The sequence below is a fragment of the Notamacropus eugenii genome, chromosome 2 (genome assembly GCF_028372415.1).
Source record: "Notamacropus eugenii isolate mMacEug1 chromosome 2, mMacEug1.pri_v2, whole genome shotgun sequence".
Classification (NCBI taxonomy): Eukaryota; Metazoa; Chordata; class Mammalia; order Diprotodontia; family Macropodidae; genus Notamacropus; species Notamacropus eugenii.
In genome coordinates this window covers 509,029,864-509,052,221 of record NC_092873.1, presented here as the reverse complement: position 1 = coordinate 509,052,221, position 22,358 = coordinate 509,029,864, and the positions used below count along the sequence as shown (strand labels likewise).

General features: G+C 48.5%; 1 protein-coding gene across 3 annotated transcripts in view; it reads left to right on the top strand.

The window, feature by feature from the left end:
* Positions 1 to 22,358, top strand: part of TRABD2B (TraB domain containing 2B) — a 232,038-nt gene that overhangs the window by 143,238 nt on the left and 66,442 nt on the right. For 2 of the 3 annotated variants that reach the window (XM_072649361.1, XM_072649360.1), the window contains exon 3: positions 8,852 to 8,998. The exons of the other annotated variant lie outside the window; for it this stretch is intronic. In XM_072649361.1, coding sequence (XP_072505462.1) covers positions 8,852 to 8,998 — 147 coding nt within the window. The remainder of the gene's footprint in view (positions 1 to 8,851; positions 8,999 to 22,358) is intronic. 3 annotated transcript variants of the gene reach the window in all.

The window sequence follows — 22,358 nt, the reverse complement described above, 5'->3', positions numbered from 1 at the left end:
CCAACTTTCACCTGTGACTCTAAGAAGATGTAGTATGTGCAGAGTCCACATTCTGGTAAAACCATCTCAGAAGAAGAACTAAACAAGATTAAGAGTAACCAACAAGCCTCAACGCCACTGGTGAATTAGGGGGGTGTCCATCCCAAGTATGTGAAAACTTCAGCTGTCGAAATAGGTGGGTGAGGACAATTTGTTCCAAAGGGCCATGAAGGCGGCTGAAGCAGGCCCTACTACTTCTGCTTGGAGCTTGGCCAGATATCAAGGATGCCAAGGTCATCCATTGCATCCCAGGTCATCTCCAGCCCTCCTGACTTTGGTTCTGCCACTGGACTCAGAGAGTTTGGCCCATGACTGCCTCACTGAGATCCAATTTATGCAGGAGTCAAGATATCATCCCGTGATGTCATTGGCCCTCCTCTTAAAGGAAGGAGTACCACCACCACCACTGATACCCTCACTGAGGAGCATAAAGGAGTTTCCATGCTGAGCACTGTTCTCTTCCACCCCACCCCCCTCCGTCCCATGCTCTTTGTTCTGCCCTCTGGGGTCAACAAAACAAGGCTAATAATCCCTTTCTCAGTGACTGCCCTTCAGGCCCTGGAAGACAGGTGTCAATCACCCTGGGTAATTTTAGACAAATCACCTCGGAAGGAGGGAGGGTTGGCCATAAATCCTCCAAGACCCCTTTTGGCCTCCCCAGCCTTTACAGGATTCCAGTTCTGGTCCTACCTCAGACACTTACCATCTACACAACCCTGAACAAATCCCCTAACCCCCTTCAGCCTCAGTTTCTTCATCTGTAAAATGGGACTAATAAAGGGCACCTACTTTCCAGGGCCATAGTGAAGATCAAATGAGATGATGCTAGTAAAGCCCTTGGCCAACCTTTGTTGTCTTTCAGTTGTGTTGACTCCATGGGATTTTCTTGGCAAAGATACTAGAGAGGTTTTACTATTTCCTTCAACAGCTCATTTTAAAAATGAGGAAACTGAGGCAAATAAGGTAATGTGACTTGCCCAGAGTTACACAGCTAGTACGTTTCTGAGGCTGGATTTGAACTCAGGTACTTCTGCCTCCAACCCTGGCATTCTATGCACTATGCCCTACTGCAAACCTTAAAGTACAGCTAATGAAGCTCAAACCTAATAAAAATTTCCTGTTATTATAATGTATATAACCCAGACCTGCAATTTCCTTGGTACAGGGAAGCAAATTCCCTCAGCCAGTGTAGATCAGTACTGTCTGGTCTCAGAGAGCCGGTCACTGAGAGGTTAAGTGACCTGCCCATGGTCAGTAGACTGCAGGTTTCAGAGGTAAGACTTTCTACCTCTGAGGTCCCTGATCTAGCTGCCCATTCTGTCATAATTGCCTATTGGTTGTTATTTGCCAATAGCTTATTATGGTGATGATGGATCTCCCTCACTGTGGGGCTAAAGGTCTGGGGGAAGCCTTCAATGCTTCCAATGGACCAGGGAGACACAGATGGCACAGAAGCTGAACCTTGTCACTGTCTCCCCATTTGTCCAGGGCCAGCCTGGAGCTTCTTACCAGCTTCTCAGTGAGTCAGAGGTGGGAAGGATCCTAGATAACTGCCTAGTTAACTCCTTGTACAACCCAGCTAACCAGTCAATGGCATGGGTTTGAATTCGCACCCAGCTCCTTTATCTACAGAGTGAACTCTCTCTACCCTGCTCTACTGCTGCTGCTTCAGCTGCTGAAACGCTCCAGAGGACTTGAGGCATCTGGCAAAATCCCAAAACCCTTTAAAAAGGTTGTTTACACTGTAGAAACCCCCATAAACACCATCCCTCTGTCTGCCGCCTAGAGGCCAAAGGGGACTTCCTGAGCCACGCATGGCAGCTCTGCGGAATTCCGGGCCCAGGGCTTCAGCTGACATAGCTTACCAAGGGAAAGAGGGTCATTCATGGGCCACTGGTGCCCCCATCCAGCATGGTCAGGGGAAAGGCCTCTCACTATCTACAATGGGTCCTTCTGCACGCCAACTGGCTAGCTGCCTCCTGGATACCTGGCCTCTCTGGCCAACTAAGAGTCAAAAGTCATCTGGTCGCGCTGAGAGTCAGAAAAGACCTTGGAGGCCATTTGGTGTTTGTCTCAAAGAGAACCATGATATCAGGGAGGTGATGCCAGCACATGCAAATGAATCGGATTTAAGTGAGGCAGCACTGTGCAGTCACCAACCTCATTTTCACCTCCGGAGTCATCTGGGTCCAGTGTCCAGATATGGATCAGTGCAACTGGAAATGACCCAGGATTCAGTAAGGGACCTTGGCTTTTTCAAGCTAATGTCTCTAAGGGGCCTCAGTTTGACTGAGGCAGTGTCCATTCAGAGATTAAGGCTTAATAAAATGAGGCAGAGAATGACCTCTTTAAAAAAAAAATATCTGGGAGGGGAAGACCCTCGGGGTTTCTGAACTTTTAGTTGACCCAGGGAGGAGCCCCTGACTTTCCCTAAGTCAGGAAACATCATAAGAAGTACTGTTTGAACCCAGGCCAGCAGCTGGAGGGGAGGGAATGGAAGAGGGCTTCAGAGAAGGCAATAACCTTGAATTAAGAGAAAGGAACCATGGATTCCATTACTATGTCTACCATTAAGGCACTCTGTGCCTTTGGGCAAGTCATTCCCCTGGGAGAAAGTCATTCCCTGGGCTTCAGTTTCCCCATCTGTAAAATCAAGACATTGGACTCAATCTCAGAGGTCCCTTTTAACACTGACAGCAGAGTTTCTGCTGTAGAACCCAGCAGAAGAACCCAGTCGCATCTAGACCCTGAAGTGCTGGGAAGACACACAGTTCTAGAAAGAAGTCCAAATTATTTCTCAAAGAGCCCTTCTCCACTTCTCCCACACAGAACAGACAGTCCATTGGAGCAGCTGAGAGCCCCCACCCGTACAACTTTACCTCCCTTAGCTCTGGACCCTCTCAGGAAGGGCCATCTGGCCTCTGTCTTCATGGTGAATTATGAGTGATGGAGCCGCTGTCCCTTTCCCCAGATTCTGGCTGGGAGGTCTCCAAGCTGTCATCTTAACACTGTCTCCAGTCAGCTACTGTTCCCTGGGGGATCCAAAGTCAACTGTCTAATGGCTTTCTGAAAATCTCTGCTTCCGGCACCATTTCCCTGGGCAAGGGAGAAAGGTTGGGGGTCGTGGTGGCACTCTGGTGAAACCAGACATGAGGTAACGCTACCTGTTGTCACAGCCTCCCAGGAAGGTCCAAGGTTACAAAGAGTCCGATGCATTTGACAAACTTAAAAATCTCCAAAATGCCGGTTGCTATTTCCAGTCACTGGGCAGTACTGTTCTTTGGCCCTGCAAGCTCTGACATGAGTTGACCTGTAACTCAGCATGTCACCGTCTCCCTTTCAGGGGAAGGCGAAGCCCTTAGGACGCAGTCAGGAAGGAGGATGAGCTGCTGGCTGCATCTATGTCTGATCGACAACTTCTCAGAAGCCCTGGCTCAGAAAATGTCAGGAAGAGGATCTCCTAAAAGGAAGCATGGTGTAGGAGACAGTAGACCTACATGACCTGGATTCAAATTGGCCTTCAGGCTCCTCTGTCGAATGGGCACTCAAAGACCCTCAACAAGTCCCCCTAAGTACTTTTCTCATGACCATGCAATGAAGCTGGGTGGGGCTGAAGTGATAATTTGCTTCTTAAATGGGGTGGGGGGGCTGAAGAAGATAGTCAAGTTTGAGAAGAGATGACAAGATTTCTCATTCCTCCTCTGGATGGTTCAGGAGTGTTTGGAAGTGATCGTCCCTCGGTAGAGCCAAGTGAGTCTCTCCTGGTGCCCCAGGCTCTGCTGGTGGGAGAGAGAGAGGGGCCCCCTTTGTTTTTCATCATTCAATGAGTTTATTCTACAACTTGCTTGCTTCACACTCTCTCTGAGGGATGAGGGACCTGGAACCCCCAGTCGGGCCAGGCTGATGTTCACATAAGAGGACTCATTGAGAGCCTTGTCATCATTTACACTCCACACGTGGAAGGCTCACTTCCAATAATATACAGCCCATGTTTGCTCCCTTTGTCATCAGGGCTGGCATGTGGGACTTAGGTTTCACCTTGACATTCGGGGCTTTTCTGAGAGCCTTTTTCCAGGGTGTTTGGGTTGTACATGTGGGGATGTTTGGAGGGGGAGATTCAAAGACAGACCTGAGCTCACTGCTCCCAAAGGCAGGAGTGCTGGGCAGACTTCTCATTTGTTACAGGAAGGACCTGGGAATAAAGTCCAAGCTGAAACAGACAGTATCAGAGCTGGAAGAGAACTTAAAACATAAAACAGGGAATGTCAAGGAGGGGAGGGGCCTTAGAACAGAGAATGGCAGAGCTGGGAGGGCCTTAGAAAATGGAACGTCACCCCAGGTCACAGATGTTGTAACTGAGCCAGATCATGATGCCAAGGGGGCTAGTCACAGATTTAGAGTTGGAAGGAGAGTCCTGAGAGGACATCTAATCCAGTTATCTAGGGTTACCATGGTTGTAAGTGTCAGGGTCAAGATTTGAACCCAGGACCTTTGCTTCTAAATCCATCTCTTTTTTTTTTTTTTTTTGCCTGCCTGAAGGCTATCCCCAGCCTCAGGCCAGTTTAAGGGATGCTGCTACGGATTCATTTCAGTGTTATCAACTCTACTCATACTCAATCCAATTTTCTACTCCAGTCAGCCTTGATGAAAGAACAATTCAGGGGTGGGGAATCTGTGGCCTCAAGGATCCATGTGATCTTCTCAGTCCTCAAGTGTGATCCTTTGACTGAATCCAAACTTCACAGAACAAATCCTCAAAAGTTTGGATTCAGTCAAAGGGCCGTACTTGAGGCCCAAGAGGGCCACATGTTCCCCACCCCTGGGACAGACTAAAGAGCCATGTGCCTGGCTCCGATGGGGGCCCTGTGATCCCATATAAAGAAAGGGACATTTGGAGTCAGGATTTGTATTTGGTTTCTGCCTCTACCCCTCACTCACTGTGGACCTTGTTAAGCCATATAAGGAATCTTCAGGGTTATCTAATCTACCCCCTCACCTTACAGATAAGGAAACTGAGGCCTCGAGAGGTTCAGTGACTCATGCAGTCACGCAGCTAGTGAATCACAAAGACGGGATGCCCAGTGATTTTCCACTCTGGGACCTGGCTGCCCAGCTGTCCTCCTCACTTGGTCAGGACCAACGAAAAGGATCTTACCTCCATGGCCCTCCCCAGAATCAGCTGAGTGTGGATATTTGTGAAGGGCTGGCAGACCCACACAGATGTGGAATCCCCTCTCATGAAGGGAAGAGAGCTGATCTTGGAGGAATGAGGAGGCCTTGATCTCTGCACTGCAGCGTCACCTAGGGTCTTCGTCAACCTGTAAGTGCTCAGAAAAAAACAGCCAGGATTATAAGGGGAATTGGGAATTGCAGCATCCTTGAGCACAGTACCATAGATCTAGGGACCTCAGAGGCCAACTGGTCACACCCAGTTCTGGGATGGGAATCCCCTTTATAGCCTTCCTGACTAGTGACTGTTCTCGCCACCTCCCCAGAACAGCCCACTCACTGCCTGCATTTTGTGATTGCTTTCACTCTTAGGATTTTTTTCTTGACTTCAAGCCTCAGTGTGCCTTTCTGCAAAGCCTGACATCATTCCAAAGATGACAGTCTTTCAGAATCTTGAGCATAGTGTCCATCTCTCATCCCTCACCTTCCCCAAGTCTTTTGCTCCTCAGGTTAAACTCCTTCCACACACACCCCTTTGGAATTCCAGACCCCACAGTTTCTGATTAACTATAGCTGGCCCAGCCCCTTTTCTGGCAGCAAAGGTTTGGAGGCTGGCCCCACGTTCAACTCATCTAGGACCGAGCATGTAAATGAGAATGGGGAAACCAGAGCAGTCTGTGTTTTTTTCTTCCTTATTTGTTAGTTCATGTCAAATCCTTAACATAAACATTATCCTAGAGTTAGCTGTGGAGGCCACAGCCCAAGAAAGTTTGTTATTCTAAACAGGCGGGGCCTACCAGTTTCGGGGTGTTGAGTGTCTCTGCCAGTCCCAGGGCTTGAGATTTGAATGAATGAAGGAAGGAAGGAATGAATTCTGAGTCAGCTGAATATAGACGAGAGTGTGATGCAGGGAGCAGCAAGGCAGCCTGGCATCTGGACCCAATTCTGCCCCTGACTCTGTCACCCGAAGCATATCCTTTCCCCCCTTGGATCTCTTTCTACCTCAGTAAAATTGGAGGAATTAGGGTTCTAAATATTCCATGTTCTATGTGCCAAGGTCTCTTCAGGTTTTGACTTCTCTGTTCTAAGGCCCCTCCCTGTTCTCTGTTCTTAGCTTGTGGTGTCCATGCTTTGTGCCTATAGAGGATGGTGAAGGATGATGGCTTTATAAGCAATGGGCGATGAATGCATCGTCAGTGGGAGACAAATCCGGTGCTCTATGGAGGTATTTCATTGGCTGGGCCCTGGGAGACCCAGGTGAGGTGCTGGTCGGCTTTGTGAGCTTTCCCCACTTCCTTTAAAAAAAACCAATTCTTTGTTTCCAAGAATGACTTCCCAGGAAGGAGGGACATGATCAGGAATGGAAGGGATGTGAGAAGCAAAGGTAGTCATTTAAGAAAAGGTCTGTTGAGGTCCCTCCCAGGAAGCACCCTTGATTTCTCTCCCATCCTCAGTGATTTCTTCTTTCCCATATTCTCATCAAGCATTCCTCAGGAGACTTTCCTTCTCTCAGGGACTTTCTTCCTTGGAACCTCCTTCTCTAGGCTCATTTCACAGCCTCTTCCTGTCTCCTCAAGTGGAATGTAAGACTCTTGAGGGCAGGGACTGTGCGTGTGGTTATCACTAGCACAGATTCAGCAAAGTACTAAGTGACTGATAGATGTTTGTTGAATGAATTAACTTGAGACTAGCGACCTAACCTTGGGCCACCTTGGTCACTGAGTGGGGTGGAGCAGCACCCATTGATGTTCCATGAGGAGGCCCCCATAGGAGCATGAGGACTTGTAAGAAGTCATGTAATAGCAGAAGCCAGGGATTGGGAGTCCAAAGACCCAGGTTCAAATCCTTGCTCTGCCAGTGACTTTCAGCATGCCCTTGGGCCATCCTCAGCTCTCATAGGGTCTCATTTATTTATCTGTAAGATGAAGGGGTTGGATGAGTTGATCACTAAGCCTCTTTCCACTCTAAATCTTCTGATCCCAAGTAGTGGGAGGGCTGAGCAATACTAGTGAGTCTATTAAATGGATGCTTTCACCCCCGGCATGAGCCATGTTTGTGAGAGCCAGTTTCCATGGCAACATTTCCATCAGCCGGATGGACCCCTCCTTCCTCTTTTCTCCTGCTGTTTTCCATCTGTGACTGAGAAGCTGCCCATCAACAAACAGCACCCAGCTGGCTGTGGCTAAGCTTTCAGCACCCCAGCAGTCAGAGCAGGAAGGCCTGGAAGATGCCAGAGACAGCTTTGCCCACATGGCAGGGCAGGGCAGGACTCTCCAGAAAGCTGAATCCCTCTCCTCCGGCTGTCCCTCCCTGCTGGGAGGGGGTGGATTGGGGTGATTAAAGGGAGTTCCAACATTACGATTATCCCTCCATCCATCTGCTTGTTCATTCACACATTTGCTCATTCATCCATCTATCCATCCAAACTTCTGACTATCCATTTACTCGTACATGCTCCATCCAGCCATTCACTCATCCATGCATATGTCCATATGTCTGTTCATTCATTCGTTAACTCACTCATTTATGATCTGTCTATCCATTTATTCATTCATGTGTTCATTTTCCATCTACATCCCTCCATCTCTGTATTTTCTGTTCACTTACTCACTCATGATCTGTCTGTCCATTTATTCATTCATGTGTTCATTTTTCATCCACATTCATTCATTCCATCCACATCCCTCCATCTCTGCATTTTCTGTTCATTCACTCATGATCTGTCTATCCATTTATTCATTCATATGTTCATTTTCCATCCACATCCTTCCATCTCTGCATTTCCTGTTCACTCATTCATCTCTCTGTCCTCAATTTATCCATTCAATCAATCAGTTAACCAACAAGTACTTACTTAATAAGCACTGACTATGGGCCAGCACCACTCTAGAGAAAAGCAAATCAACCCCTTCCCTCCTCTGGAAGTTTACTATCTAATGGGAAGGGATAACATGCCCATCTGGGAATATATTCACAATCCATACAAATCAGATACAGGTCGTGGGGTGGGAGGATCAGAGAAGGTCTCCTGTCTTCCTCACTGGAGTTTCCAGCCACCTCTCTGCTTGTGCATGCATCCACCTGTTTGTCAGTTAGGTCAGTTCAATTGCGCCTTTGTTTGTCGTGTATTTGTTCTTCTTGCCCATTTGTTCATCTGTACATTTAACCCACATCTCTTGAACTGGTCTGAGGTCATCCCCAACCCACTCTGTATATATAGACCATTTGTGCGTCAGTGACAATGGCTCCCTCCCCTGATTACCCTTATGGAATCTGTTGCAGTTCACAAAGTATATTGGCAACCACGCCCCTGTGAGATGCTCAGGAAACTCAACAAGGCAGAAAACTTACAGATCACCACCCCCTCCCTGAAAGAGCAGGAAACTGAGGTCCAGAGAGATAAAATTTCGAGCCCAGTCATTGGTGATAGAACTCTGTATCCAAAAGCCCAGAGTGGGGCTTTTTCTGCTACATGCCCTGGAGCCCCTGCAGTCTATTTAGTGCTTCTTTTAGGTGGATTTTTCTGTGATTGAGCAATGGAGAGTGGGAGGTGGGAAGGCCTCTTAGGAGAGTCCTGTGGTGTGCAGGGCTCCCTCTGGCCCAGCTGTTCAGAAAACTGACTGTTGGCCCCTTGGGTCCCCAGGTGCTGTTTGCTCTGAATCAGACCCTGCTTCAGCATGAGAGCCTCCGGGCAGGCAGCCTACAGGCCCCCTACACCACAGAAGACCTCATCAAGCACTACAATTGTGGAGACCTCAATGCTGTCATCTTCAACCATGACACGTCCCAGGTAAAGGCTGGTGGCCTGGGAGGGGAAGGACTACTTAGGGAGAAGAGGGAGGGGAGGGAGGAGAAGAGCCCAAAGGGAATCATTCCAGCTGCTGATCCCTTCAGAGTCTACAAAGCTCTTTCTTCTCCTCTGCCCAGTGTGAGGGAAGATGTTGGAAGAGCCTCACCCCATTTTACAGATAAGGAAACTGAGGCTCAGAGAAAGGATCTGGCTTTACAGCAGAAAGGAAGCATAGGATACATTAGATCTAGGAGGGATCTTCAGTACCACCTAGCCAGAAAAACCTGGTTCCAGGTTCCATCTCTGATACAAAGTAGCTGTGTACCCCTGAAAAAATCACTTAATTTCTCAGTGCTTGGGTAGATTTCCAAGAATATGAGTCCATCTAGTCCAGTTTCTTCATTTTAAAGAGGAGTGGGAGCGGGGTGAGAGAGAGAGAGAGAGAGAGAGAGAGAGAGAGAGAGAGAGAGAGAGCGAGCGAGAGAGAAACCTGCTAACAGTCACACAGACAGTAAATGTTGGAGCCCACAGTTCAAACTTAGATCATCTCACCCCCACATCTAGCATCCTTTGTAGCATGCTGGGAGGACCAAGATAGTGGGCAGGGCTGGTGGTCCTGAGGTCCCCTTGGGTTCCCACCTAAAATTCTGTAACTGGTCTCACCCATAACAGCTGGCATGGAGGGAGGGGAATTTGGCCACATGATGAACTCCAAGGTGCTCAGTCATTTTACCCACCACTACAGGATGGGGGAGAGGTGTCTAGAGAATAGTTTGGAGAAGAAGTAAAAAAAAAGACCTAGGGGTTAAGTAGCATGCAAGGCACGATGTCAGCCATATGATTTGGCAGTGAAAAAATCCTTACACTCTTGAAGACACAGTCCTGACAGGAGCAGCTACTAAAGGTCTGAAAGTGCTTTGCGGCATTGTCTGGTTTGCTCTGCAGGGAGAAGCATGGTGGCCAGCACTCCCACCCCACTGTCCCAGGATCGGGCAAGGCAGGAGGGGTGCCATCTCCCAGCCATGGAGATTTAGGGCCCTGGCAGCTTCTGAAACCCCTGCCTGAGCTCAGTCCCAGGCTGAAGCCTGCCTGCTCTGAGCAAACATCTCTCAGCTTCTCCACTGATGGGCAGCCTTGCTCCTCCCCTCAGTCGGCTCCCAGGGCCCCTCAGAGCAGACACAGGACAATTGTGTGAGCAGAGTGCTGGTGACGCCCACAGATACACTAGGTTTTCTTTGGACAATTTGGGAGGTTTTAAGACTGATTGGGAAATGGAGATTTTCTACCCCTTTTCTTTTCCCTCCATCTTAGGAATTATCAGCCCAAATCCTTGTTTTCCTCAAAGCAGGGAAGTCTTTTTTTGGCCAGGCAAAGAATGAGCCCAAACAGAGAACTCAGAGCTAGAGAAGCTCTGTTCTTTAATGCTCTGTCCACCCCTCTCCTTGTACCCAAGACCCTGAGGCCCAGAGAGGGAAAGAAACTGGCCCCAAGTCACACAGCCGATAAGTGACTGATGCAAGGTTGACATAGGCTTTCTAACTCCAAAGGCAGGGTTCCTTCCAGGTACCAACCAAGCAGAAAAGACTTCTGGGATGACTTCAGAGATTCCAGGGAACGTTCAACTTAGAAGAACGTTAGAAGTCAGCCTGTTCCTTTCATTCTTGTGGCATAAATGTCAACTCCTGTCTTTGATGTAAGCAAGAGTGCCTCTATGTGCCCAAGTGTGTGACACAGTATTCTGCCCCTTTTGGGGATGGAGGATTTCCACTGTTGCCACCACAGAACAATGAGAGACCTAGAAACCAAATGGGGCACCAGGTGGCAGAGGGGTCAGGAGAAGGGCAGAAACAGGGAATGGGAGAATAGGAAGGAAAGAAAAAGACTGAGGCTAAACTACACATTGAGAGCTGGAAGGGACCTCAAAAGCCGCTGAGTCCAGTCCCCTTATTTTGTAGCTGGGGAAACCGAGGCACAACCAGCATTCTCCAAGTAGTAGGTGTCCAAGGCAGGATTTGAATTCAAAATTTTAAAAATGGATCAATGGTTCTCTACTTCCTTCCCCCAAAGGAAGACTTGGGGGAACCTCATAGCCATTGACTCATTTTGTTTCAATTTGACTCACTGCAGTAAATGTTTATTAGTATTGTGGGCTATGTGAAAAGGTGCTCTTGACCTAAAGCTCTAAAGGGAGAGGCTGCCCCATGTATCCAGAGAAAATACAAAGCAATTCTGAGGCAGATCTACTAATAGTGAGCAGGACCGAGGGAAGGATGGCTAATGGCGGGTGGCAACGGAGTAAAGAACCAAAGCTCTTGAGATGGGAGGTGAAGAGGTGCATTACAGGTGTAGGGACCCGATCTCTGCAAATGTATGGAGGCAGAGATTAGATGTCATTTTCCTGGAACAGCAATTTAGATATTTTGGGGATGTAAAATCCATGGGAAATGATTCTGAAAAGACCAGGGGGACAGGAGGGGGACAGGAGGAGTGAGCATTTTAAATGCCAAATGAGAGGTTTGTATTTTCCCTCAGATTCAATGAGCAATTGAAGCCTGCAAGAAAGGGTGATATGGTCAGACCTGAGCTTTGGAAAGACCACTTTGGCAGCCATGTGCAGAGTATGGAGTGGAGTGGGGAGAGACCAATTAGGAAGCTGCTTCAAGAGTCCAGGTGACATATGATGAGGGCCTGGGCCAGAGGAGCAGCTGGGCCTCTGGGGAGAAGGGATCATATCTAGGAGATGTTATGGAGACAGAAACAACAAACCTTAGCAACCGATGTGATGTGGCAGGTGAAGGAGAATGCCCCCCAGGGGCATCTCAGATTCAAGTGGAACAGAACCTATGATGTTTCCTTCCAAATCCCCCACCGCTCCAAACTTCCCAATTTCCATCCCAGGTACCGCATTTCTTTGAGTCGCCCCAGTTTGCAACCTCAGTGACACACCAGGCCCAGAGAAAGAGCTAAGTTAAAATCCAGCCTCAGACACTTTAGTTCTATGACCCTAGTCAAGTCACTTCACTTCTGTCAACCTCAGTTCCCTCAGCTGTAAAAATGGAGATAATAGCGTCTATCTCCTCAGGTTGTTGGGGGATCAAATGAGATAATAGTGGTAAAGGGCTTAGCACAGGGCCTGGCATACAGTAGGAGTTTAATAAATGCTGGTTTTCTTCCTTTTTTCTTTCTCCTGTCCCACCTATTCAAGTAGTTGCCAAGTCTTGTCTTTTCTACTGCCATGATATCTTGGACATCTGACACCTTCTCTCTGTCACAGTCAATGCTCTGGTTCAGATCCCCATCACCTCTAACTAGGACTCTTGGACTAGCCTCTTAATTGGTCTCCAGGGCTCCATTCTCTCTCCCTACCCCAAGCCATCAATCTTCCTAAAGTATCAGATCCTTGCTGTTTACTCCCTGCTCAAAGAGCTTCTTATTGCCTTTAGGATGAAAAAAATGGAAATTCTCCTGTTGAGCTGAGTCTCCTGGTGTTCATCCTACGGCACTCCTTTTTCAGCAATATTTTCCATTATCCTCCCTCCCCATGCCTTATTCTAGACAAACTGGCCCAATTATTGTTTCAAGAAAACTGCATTCCAGCCCCCACCTCCAAGTTTTGCACATGCCAATTGCTGTGCCTGGAATGCACTCCCTCTTCACATCTGCTTCTTGCATTCCCTGGCTCTCATCAGGACTCAGCTCATGCCTCATCTCCTCCACCAGCCCTTCCTAATTCCCTCTGTTGTTTGTGCCATGGCCCTTGAAATTGTTCTGTGTTTATTTTGCAAAAGTCTTGTATTCACTTTCTAATGTACATGTGACATTCCCCCAATAGAACAGAAGGTCCTTAAGGGCAGGCACTGCCTCTTGTGTGTCTGGTACCTGGCACATAGTAGGGATGTAATAATAAATAATAATAAATGGCTGCTGAATTGTAATTTTGAGACACATCCAAGAGCAGATGTCCAGTTGGTAGTTGGATTATGGGACTAGAACTCAAGAAATTTAAGTCAGATACACAGGTCTGGGAGACATCTGTGTTGACATGATCATTAAACCCATGGGAGCCAAGGAGGTCACCTGGAAAATGATCATAGTGTGAGAAAAGAGAAGAGAATCTAGGATGGAGCAGGTGTGTGCATGTGTGTACATGCAGGTGTTGCATGTGTGTATATGTGCATACATGTATGCATGAATGTGTGTGCATGTGTGTATGTGTGTGGGGACAGGGCGTACCTATGCATGTTTGATGTTATATGATGAATAATTGGGAGATTGGGTGTGTTTGACCTGGAGAAGATGGGAAGGAGGGGACAGGGAGACATGATAACTGTCTCCAATTATTTGAAAGGTTATCCTGTGCAAGGAAGATTAGATTTGCTTTGTGTGACTCCAGAGGGCAGAACCAGAAGTGAAGGGGAAGGAGGGGGGAAGTTACGGAGAGGTGAAATGAGACTGGATGTTAGGGGCAGCTAGGTGGCGCTATAGTGGATACAGCACCGGCCCTGGAGTCAGGAGCACCTGAGTTTAAATACAGCCGTGGACACATACTAGCTGTGTGACCCTGGGCATCACTTACCTTCAGTTGCCAGAAGAGGGAAGGAGATAGACAGATAGACAGACTGAATGTCAGAACAAACTTCCTAACAATGAAAGCTGCCCTAGAGTGGAATGGGCTACCACCTAAGGTGATGAGCTCCCTGTCACTGGTAGTCTTCAAGCAGAGGAAGGGAAACCATGCACTGGGAAAGGTCTAGTGGTGATTCTTTTGGTGTGTGGGTTGGATCAGCTTGCTGATAATTCTGTGAGACTCTTCTCCTTGGAGAAAGATGGAAAGAAAGTGGTCCAACAGAACCAAGACCAATGGAGGGGAGGAAAGTCATCATAAAGGCTGAACTGGGCTCAGTGTCACTCATTCCTTCCTCACAAATAAAGATATCCCAAAGGCAGGATGGAGGAGCTCCTCCAGAGCTAGCACCTCCCCTTTCTTGGAGATGAGTAGGCAATGTCTTGATGCTCTTTCTAGTCCAGGGGTCCTCCTGAACCCAGGTTTTCATTGTCTCCCACAACCAACATGCTTACTTTCCCCTTGTCTTCTTAGCTCAGGCCTCCACAACCCCCCATTTTGGGGCCTCGGTCTTCTCATTAATACAGTGTCACAGGGGGATTTCTGTTCAATTCTGGGTTGGACTGGCTGCCTCTGGGGTCTCTGCCAGCTCCAAGATTCTGGGATTCCATGAGTCAGAGAAAAGGAGAAGCCCAAAGAAAGGAGTGTAGACTTCTGGCCCTGTCCTGGCTAATCACAGGCATGTCGCTAATATGACAGCATGGGAAGGAGGAGGGGGAGGAAGTAGACCTATGAACCAATGAGGGACAGTGAGCCGTGAATCTAGAAGGTTATGGGAAATGGAGCACCAGAGGCAGGGGAAGCCACCACTCTCAAGGTTTTTGACTCCCGAGTTCCTGCTTGACATTTGAGATTTTCATATTTTTTACAAGGATGTCCTGGGGAGAAAGGAATTTTGGAGGAAAAAATGCACACTGGTTGAGTCTGATTTATGCCTGCAGCTGAACTGTGGAAATAACACAGAGGATTCTGGGCCATGGTGTGCTCCCTGGTAAGACATCCTCAAGGATTCCAGATGGAATGCCAGTGTCTCCAACGAGGCACCCATCTGGTCTTACTTTCTGTTTTTGGTGGGCATCCATGTCTGCCCCTTTTCCACTACTGGGTCTGGGAAGCCCTCAGGTCTCAGAGCTGGCAGGGACCTCAGTTAGCTATCAAGTCTAGCCAAGCCATGATCCCCATTACCAGACAAGCTCCTGCTGGAAGACCTTCAATGACAGGGAACTCACTACCCACCCTGTGTGAGATAGCTCTCATCAGCAGGAGGTTTTTTCTGATGTCATGCCTGTCTCATTGGACTCCTTTCCTCCTTCCCTGAATCAAAACTAGTTCTTGCCTCTAGGACCGAGAAGACTAATCCCTCCCCCATATGATAGCCCTTCAGGTACTTGAAGATGGTTTTCATACACTTTCCTGTCTCCGCCTCCTCCCGTGAGTCTTGTCTTTTCCAGATCATAGTCCAATCATCATTTTACTAACAAGGAAACTGACTAACAGGATATATAAATACATGGCAGGAGAATAAATGAGGTCTATGGAGTGTGGAGATGGTCTAGGGTGGAGCTGAGGCTTGGGCTAAGTCAATCACAGGTCTCGAGCCTTTTCTCCCAATGCTCTTTTGAGGCGACTCTCTGCTATGTGGCACATCGACCAAGCAGCCTCTATTATGGTTCAGTGGAGAGACTGACAAACTTGGCATCCCGAAGACCTTGGTTCCAATCCTATTTCAGACATTAGTTTATGTGACCCCAAGTAAGATCTGCCTCAGTGTCTTCATCTGTAAAAAGGGTCAAATGATACCTGCTGGATCTCTCTTCCAGGGCTCTTAAAGTGAGTTAAGGTCTGTGAAACCTCAAAGCATTATGTGAATACCTTCATGTCTTCTTCCTTCCCCACTCTCTTCTTTGCTGCTGTTTGGGTATGTGGAATGAGAGGAGAAAGTTTGAAATGACTGAGAGGTTTCAATCTGGGGTGACCAGAAATCCTTCTCTAATATAAAGAAGCTGGGGGGAGGAGCTTGTTTGGATGCAGGAGAAATGCTCATTTGGGGAGGGATGAGACTATGACCCATGTCTGTACAGAGATGGTCGTTAGGGTGAGGCAGCATGATGGTAGGCGGAAGGATTCCACCTTTCTGAACATCAAATGTCAGAGCTGGGCAGGACCTCAGAGGTCTAGCATAACCTCTCCATTTTACAGATGAGAAAACTGAGGTCCAAAGAGTGAAATAAGTGCCCAAGTCCCACAGCTAGTATATAGCACAGCCTCCAAATTAGTATTCTTTCCTTTACCTCACCCTACTTCCTAACTTCAGTGCTTCTCAGACCCCCACATCCTCCTTGCACCCCATCTCCTGCATCCAGCAGACCACACTCTTTAGTGCCCACCAGCCTTTTAAGGGGCTGGAGGCAGAAGGTAGTGGGGGGAGTGGGGAGGAATAAAGTGAAAGCAGAGGGTAGGGCAAGGTCAAAGTCAGAATCTCCAGCCGCCTGCACATTACAGAGTCCCAGAATCTGAGAGCCAGAAGGGACCCAATATATCATGGATTCCAAGTGGTCAGGCAACCTCTGCTTAAAGTCTCCAACACAAAATGGAGCTCACTATCTCTCCAGGTAGACAAGTGCACTTTGAGGAAGGTCTCCTGGTTGGCAGTTTTCCCTCTTATGCTAAGCCCAGGTTGGCTTCTTTGCAATCTGGCCAGTCACTCAAGTATAGACTGACCATGGCTGAGACCAAGATATTGGCAGAATTTGAACCCGGGGCTTTTGCCTTTTGATCCAACACCTTTTTTCTCTGGACCATGCAGCTTTTGTGCCACAATCTGGGTCAAGCAGAACAAAGCTAGACCCTCATCTTTAAGACAAAACAGTCACAGACATAAAGATACTTCATCCCCCTGTCTTTTCTTCTCAGGCCTAAATGTTCCTGGTTTCTGTACCCCCTTCTCCTATGGCAAGGAAACCAACCCCTTCCCATCCGAATTGCCCTTGGATGCTTTTTTTTTAGCTCATCACTGTCCTGAGTCCCAGAATAGTGTGTGTTAGTATTTGGGCAACGTGGGTAAGATCTCCTGACCCCTGCTCTAAGCTGACCCCAAATCTGTCCTTGTGATGATGCCCCAAGGCATAGCTTCAGCATCCTGGGAGCCCCTCCTGAGATGGGAGCCCTCAGGGAGGGGTTGCGAAGTGTGTTACCCCCACACACATACACACACACCCCAAACCACATCCATGGCCTATAAATCAGGGGTCTCGGGGGCTGACGTCTCCTCTTAAAAATGTTATCGGACCATCCTGCACTTCAACTTGTCAGAGGAGATTTAAGGCTCCCGACAATTCTAATTACATCATTAATTTGCCTCGTCCCAGCCCCAGCTCAAACGCCAGCCAAGGGCCTGGAGCCAGGCCAGCCGCCGTCAGCGCTGAGCATCTGAGGAATGAACTCGGCTTCCCAGCCCTGCAGCTCTGCTGGAGTGGTGACGGGGCAGCAGCCCTGGACTGACGGCTGCGGCCTCCAGAGAGGGCTGGGAGGAGGGAGGCAGGGAGGGGAGTGGGGGAGAGGGGGTCTGAGCCCGTGAGCCAGTGAGCTTTCCACAAATGTACTCTGATTAGAGAGAGGCGGCTGGCCCAGCCTTATCACTGCTGCCTGTGGTGAAAAGGGAGGAAGGAAGAAAGGAGGAGGAAAGGCAGGGGAGAAGAGAGGAGAGGAGAGGAGAGGAGAGGAGAGGAGAGGAGAGGAGAGGAGAGGAGAGGAGAGGAGAGGAGAGGAGAGGAGAGGAGAGGAGGGGAGGGGAGGGGAGGGGAGGGGAGGGGAGAGGAGAGGAGAAGAGAGGAGAGGAGAGGACGGGAGAGGAGGGGAGGGGAGGGGAGGGGAGAGGAGAGGAGAGGAGAGGAGAGGAGAGGAGAGGAGAGGAGAGGAGAGGACAGGAGAGGAGAGGAGAGGAGAGGAGGGGAGAGGAGAGGAGAGGAGAGGAGAGGACAGGAGAGGAGAGGAGGGGAGGGGAGGGGAAGGGAGGGGAGGGGAGGGGAGAGGAGAAGAGAAAGAAGGAAAGAGAAAAGGGATGAGAAGAGGAAATGAGGGAGGAGGGGAAGAAAGGAGAAGAAATGAAAGGTATATGGAAGTACAAATGTACATGGAAAGGAGGGAAAAAGAGAAGACAGAAGGTGTAGGAAGGAATCAATCAATTGGGAAGTGTTTCCTAAGCACGTGCTGTGTGCGCCTACTGTGTGTTAGGTTCTAGGACTGAGCATACGGAGGGAAATGAAACCATCTCCTCACCATTAAGTGGGAGGCTGCAGGGTGAACACAAAATATATACATATATATATAGAAAGCAATCTGAGGAGAGAAAGGCCTCTAAACCTTGACTTCAGGAAAGGGCTTTTGGAGGAAACAGTTCTTCACCTGAGCCTTGAAGGAAGACAAGAATTCTCTGAGCTGGAGATGATGAGAGTAGTTTTGTGGCAGGGGGTGGCCAGCCTGGCCAAAGCAGGAGGCAGGAGATGGGAGACTGGGTCAGGGAGTCTGGTTAGAAGGAGAGTCCCATGAAACACAATTAGAATGTCAAGCTAGACCAAGGGGCTTTCAGTGTCAGCCTGAGGACTCTGAAGTGACATAGTCAGACCAGTGCTATGGGCGTAAGGCTTTGGCAGCTGTGTGGAGAGCAGGTTGGGGAGGGGAGAGGCTGGAGGCAGGGAGGCCAATGAGGAGGCTATTTCCATAGCTCAGTGAGAGGTGAGCAGAGAGAAGGGAATGGGCACAAGAGATGTGGCTGAGGTAGGATGGCCTTCACAAGTGACTGGGTGGATGAGGGAAAGGAATCGGAGGAGGTGAGGGTTACCAATAGAGGATACAGGATCAGGGTGGTGCACTGGACAGCAATGGGAATGTTAGGAAGAAGGGAGGGTTCTGTTTGAGACATGGTAAGTTTCAGGACCTACAGATTGAGATCAGTCCAGCAGCAGGTGGTAGGGTGGGTTTGGAACACAGGAGAAACACCGGGGCTGGATGTGTCCATCTGGGTGTCCTCTGCAGAGGAGTGATAACTGAACTCCAGGGGACTGATGAGAGATCAACAAGCAAGATAGTCTAGAGGAAAAAGAAAGGGACCTGGGATAGAGCTTTGGGGATAGACACCCCAATCAGGGAGAGAGATCCAAATGATGAATCACCTACAGAGACTGAAGAGGAGGCCAGACAGGCAGGGGGAATTAAGAGAAGGCAGTATCAGGAAATCCAGTATTAAGAATAGATTTATTTATTTTTGCGTTCATTTGTAATTTGTCCCTCCAACTGTTTCTCCAATCCCATTGGACAAAAAAGTGGAGGCAAAACCCGCACCATAAAAATACATAATCCAGCAAAACAAAACCCTACCTTGTCCATGCTGGAAGGTAGTACCTTTAAGGATAGGTAGGTATTGAATGGACAGATGGCTCCTTGATTGGGAATGTGAAGGCATCAGAATATGTGAGTATGGTGATGAAATTAGTCCTTCCTGTGTTCATGCCCCCTTAACTTTGTCAAGTCCTACTGCCCCATCTCATTCAGTGATCTCCCCAGTAGATGCACGGTACTCACCAAAAGGGCAGCCTGTATGCCAGGCACCGTGCTAAGCACCATCAATGCAAAGAAAGACAAAAGCATAGTTCCTACCTTCAAAGGAAGTGAAAATTGTACAGCCATGTCCCTTCCATCTTAGGGATTTGGGGGCAGTAGTGGCCCATTGAGGCAGGAAAGGGAAAGCATATCCATTTTGCAGATGAAGAGAGTGAAGCCCAGAGAAGATAAGGTACTTACTCAAGGTCACACAGCAGATTCTGCAGAGATGGAGCCCAGGCAAAATTCAACCCTCCTGATCCCCCACCCCCATGCCGGTTCTGGGTTCTCTTCAGCACAGCTATCTCTAACAGTGGTAATCAGTTGTTAGCAATGGTGGGGAGTCTCTGTCTTTAGAGATCGTAAAGAAAGAAGGACCCAGAGATAGTATGGCTTAGTGGAGGCAGTCTGGAACTGGGCATAGGAAATTGGGCTCACATCCCCACTTTGCTGCTGACCTGCTGTGTGACTGAGCGTCATCTAACCTCTGTGAGCCTCAGTTTCCCTATCTGTAAAAGGAGGACAGGGAAGCTGATCTGCCAGCCCCACAGAATGAGTGTAAAGATTAAAGGATAAAATGAGCAGAAATCTTTTAAAAACACATTTCAAGGAGCCCTCCCTCCTCGCACACTGGATTTATAGCCTCCCTCCCGTACACACGTCATAGGCACCATCTGCAAGCCATGAGGTCCAACAAACACTTCCACATTCTCCCTGCTCCGCTTAAGCTGGAAAGCCTTAAGCACACGGATAAACAAAGTGCACTTCTTCAGGCTGTCCGTCTTTCTCCATTCACTCAACCTTTAGGCTTCACAGAATCCACAAGTGCCAGAAACAGCTTGGGTAGGGCAAGAAATACCAGAGGAACATCTAGAGCCTGGGGTGGGGAACCACATGTGGCCTTCTAGGTCCTTGGGTGTTGCTTTTCGACTGAGTCCAAATTTTACAAAGCAAATCCATTTATTAAGGGAATTTGTTCTGTGAAGTTTGGATTCAGTCAAAAGGCCACACCTGAGAACCTAGAGGGCCACATGTGGTCTTGAGGCTGCAGGTTCCCCACCCTGGTCTAGAGACCTGGTTTATTGTTGTTGTTGGGAGACTTGGGGGTAATTCCCGAGTCTGCTTGAAGGAGAAAAGGTGTAAATAGCTCTAGATGCTGGGACGGTCTGGCCAATCCCAGAGCAACCCCAGCTAGGAAGGGGGTGCTGGACTACGCATACTCTCTCTCTGTGTCTCTCTGTCTCTGTCTCTCTCTACCTCTGTCTCTTTTTCTGTATGTGTGTGTGTGTGTGTGTGTGTGTGTGTGTGTGTGTGTGTCTTTCTGTCTCTCACTCTTGCTCTCTTCCCATTCTCCATAAGTGTGTTGGTTGGGGGCCAGTGGAGAAGTTGAGTCACAGACTTGTGTAAAGTGTCACGTTGGGTTTGGGTTGGGATCCACTCCTTTATTTGCTTTGGAAAGTTCATGGATTTCCAAGGTGAACTTAAAACCCAGGGTGCTTGACTGGAGAGGTCATCTCAGTCATCCCCTTACCTGAGTGTTTGGCTGCATTTCTGTCATCCCAGGAAGGACACATCGCCCTTGAGCTGGGGGTCACCAAGGGGACTTGTGACCCTCTAGTGGTCAGAAGTCTAAGGCAGAAGTTTAAAGCCTTCCCTAAACATGGCCTTCCCTCCTTGTGGTCCAATTCAATTCGGTATTTAGGGTGGGGGAGAGGGCAGGGATTGGAAGTCCCAGTGAAGAAACTCCTCCCACCAATACAGATCAACATCTGTAACTTAGAGAGAGGCCAGGAACACTGAGAAGCGACTTGCTCAGCATCACATATTCTACTATTGAGTTCAATGGTTATTAAGCACTTGCCTGAGCGCTCAGGGAGATACAAGGTTAAGTTACAACCTCCTCTTCTGAGAAAACTACACCTCCTCCCCAACTTTCTCTAGAAGCAGAGAGATACAGAGAAGAGGCCTTTTTGGAGTCACAAGACCCGGGTTCAAATCCAAAGTCAGCCATTTGCTTTGGGCTCACTCAACCTCTCTGGGGGCTTGGTTTCTTCATCTGTTATAGTGAGGGTTCAACTTGATCTTGGAGGTCCTTCCAGGTTCTGGATCTGTGAATCTGGGAGCTGCTCATTTTGTGCCCTGCTGCTGAGCTGGAATGATGGAGGACAGCAGCAGCATCTCCTTGTCCTCCCTTTGGGTCATCAGGCTCAAAACATCTTCCTCAGTCTTCCCTTTCCCTTGCCCCCCACATCTACTAGACCACTAGGGCCTATTGAGTTAGCCTACAAAATGGCGGACATCTTTCCATTTATATGGTCACCACCCTAGGTCAGATTCTCAACACCTTTCATCTGGACTATTCCAGTTGGCTCCTTGCAGGTCATCCTATCTTATTTCCCATCGTTCACACCACTGTCCATGTAATTTTCCTAATATACAGTTTTGGTCATGCTACTCCACAGTTCAATGACCCTCTCTAGCTCCCATTGACCGCAAAACTAAATGCAATCTCTTTAGCTTGTCATTCAAGGTCTTCCACAGTTTAGCTCCCAGTTCCTGTCCTCACTTTGTTCTTATTAGTCTCTTACAGAAAGTTTCCCTGACAGCTAGGCCCTCACCATTCACTTCCCTGGCCCATCTATACTTAGCCTTCATTGTGAGTAAGAGGAGGAAAGGGATATCAGAGTGGTGTGAGGATGGGGACAGGGCAGGTAGCTCTGAGTCATCATCAAGTCCAAGGATGAATGTTTATTGGATTTAATTGTTTTACAAAAAAGAAAACTGAGGCTGAAGAGGGCACATGGCATGCCTATCCACTGGACCTTTACCACCACCTTGTTGGGGAGGCAGGGCAGTGTTCAGGGCTTAGAAGGGGAGGGGTCCTTAGTGGCAGACTATAGATGGAAGAGGTAAACTGAGGCACCCCAGGGGCCTGTATCACATACTGTCCTGTAACATCCCACTGACATCCCCATCATTCTCATCCCTTCCATCACTCCCTTCATTCCACAGTCCTGAGAAGCTGGTAGCACCAATAATGGGCAAAGGGGGAAACTGGTTTATTGAATGACTCAATGAATAAATCTGTGCTCCCATCCATCCTCTGGATAGTATGCTCCTAAAAAGACATGTTCCTTT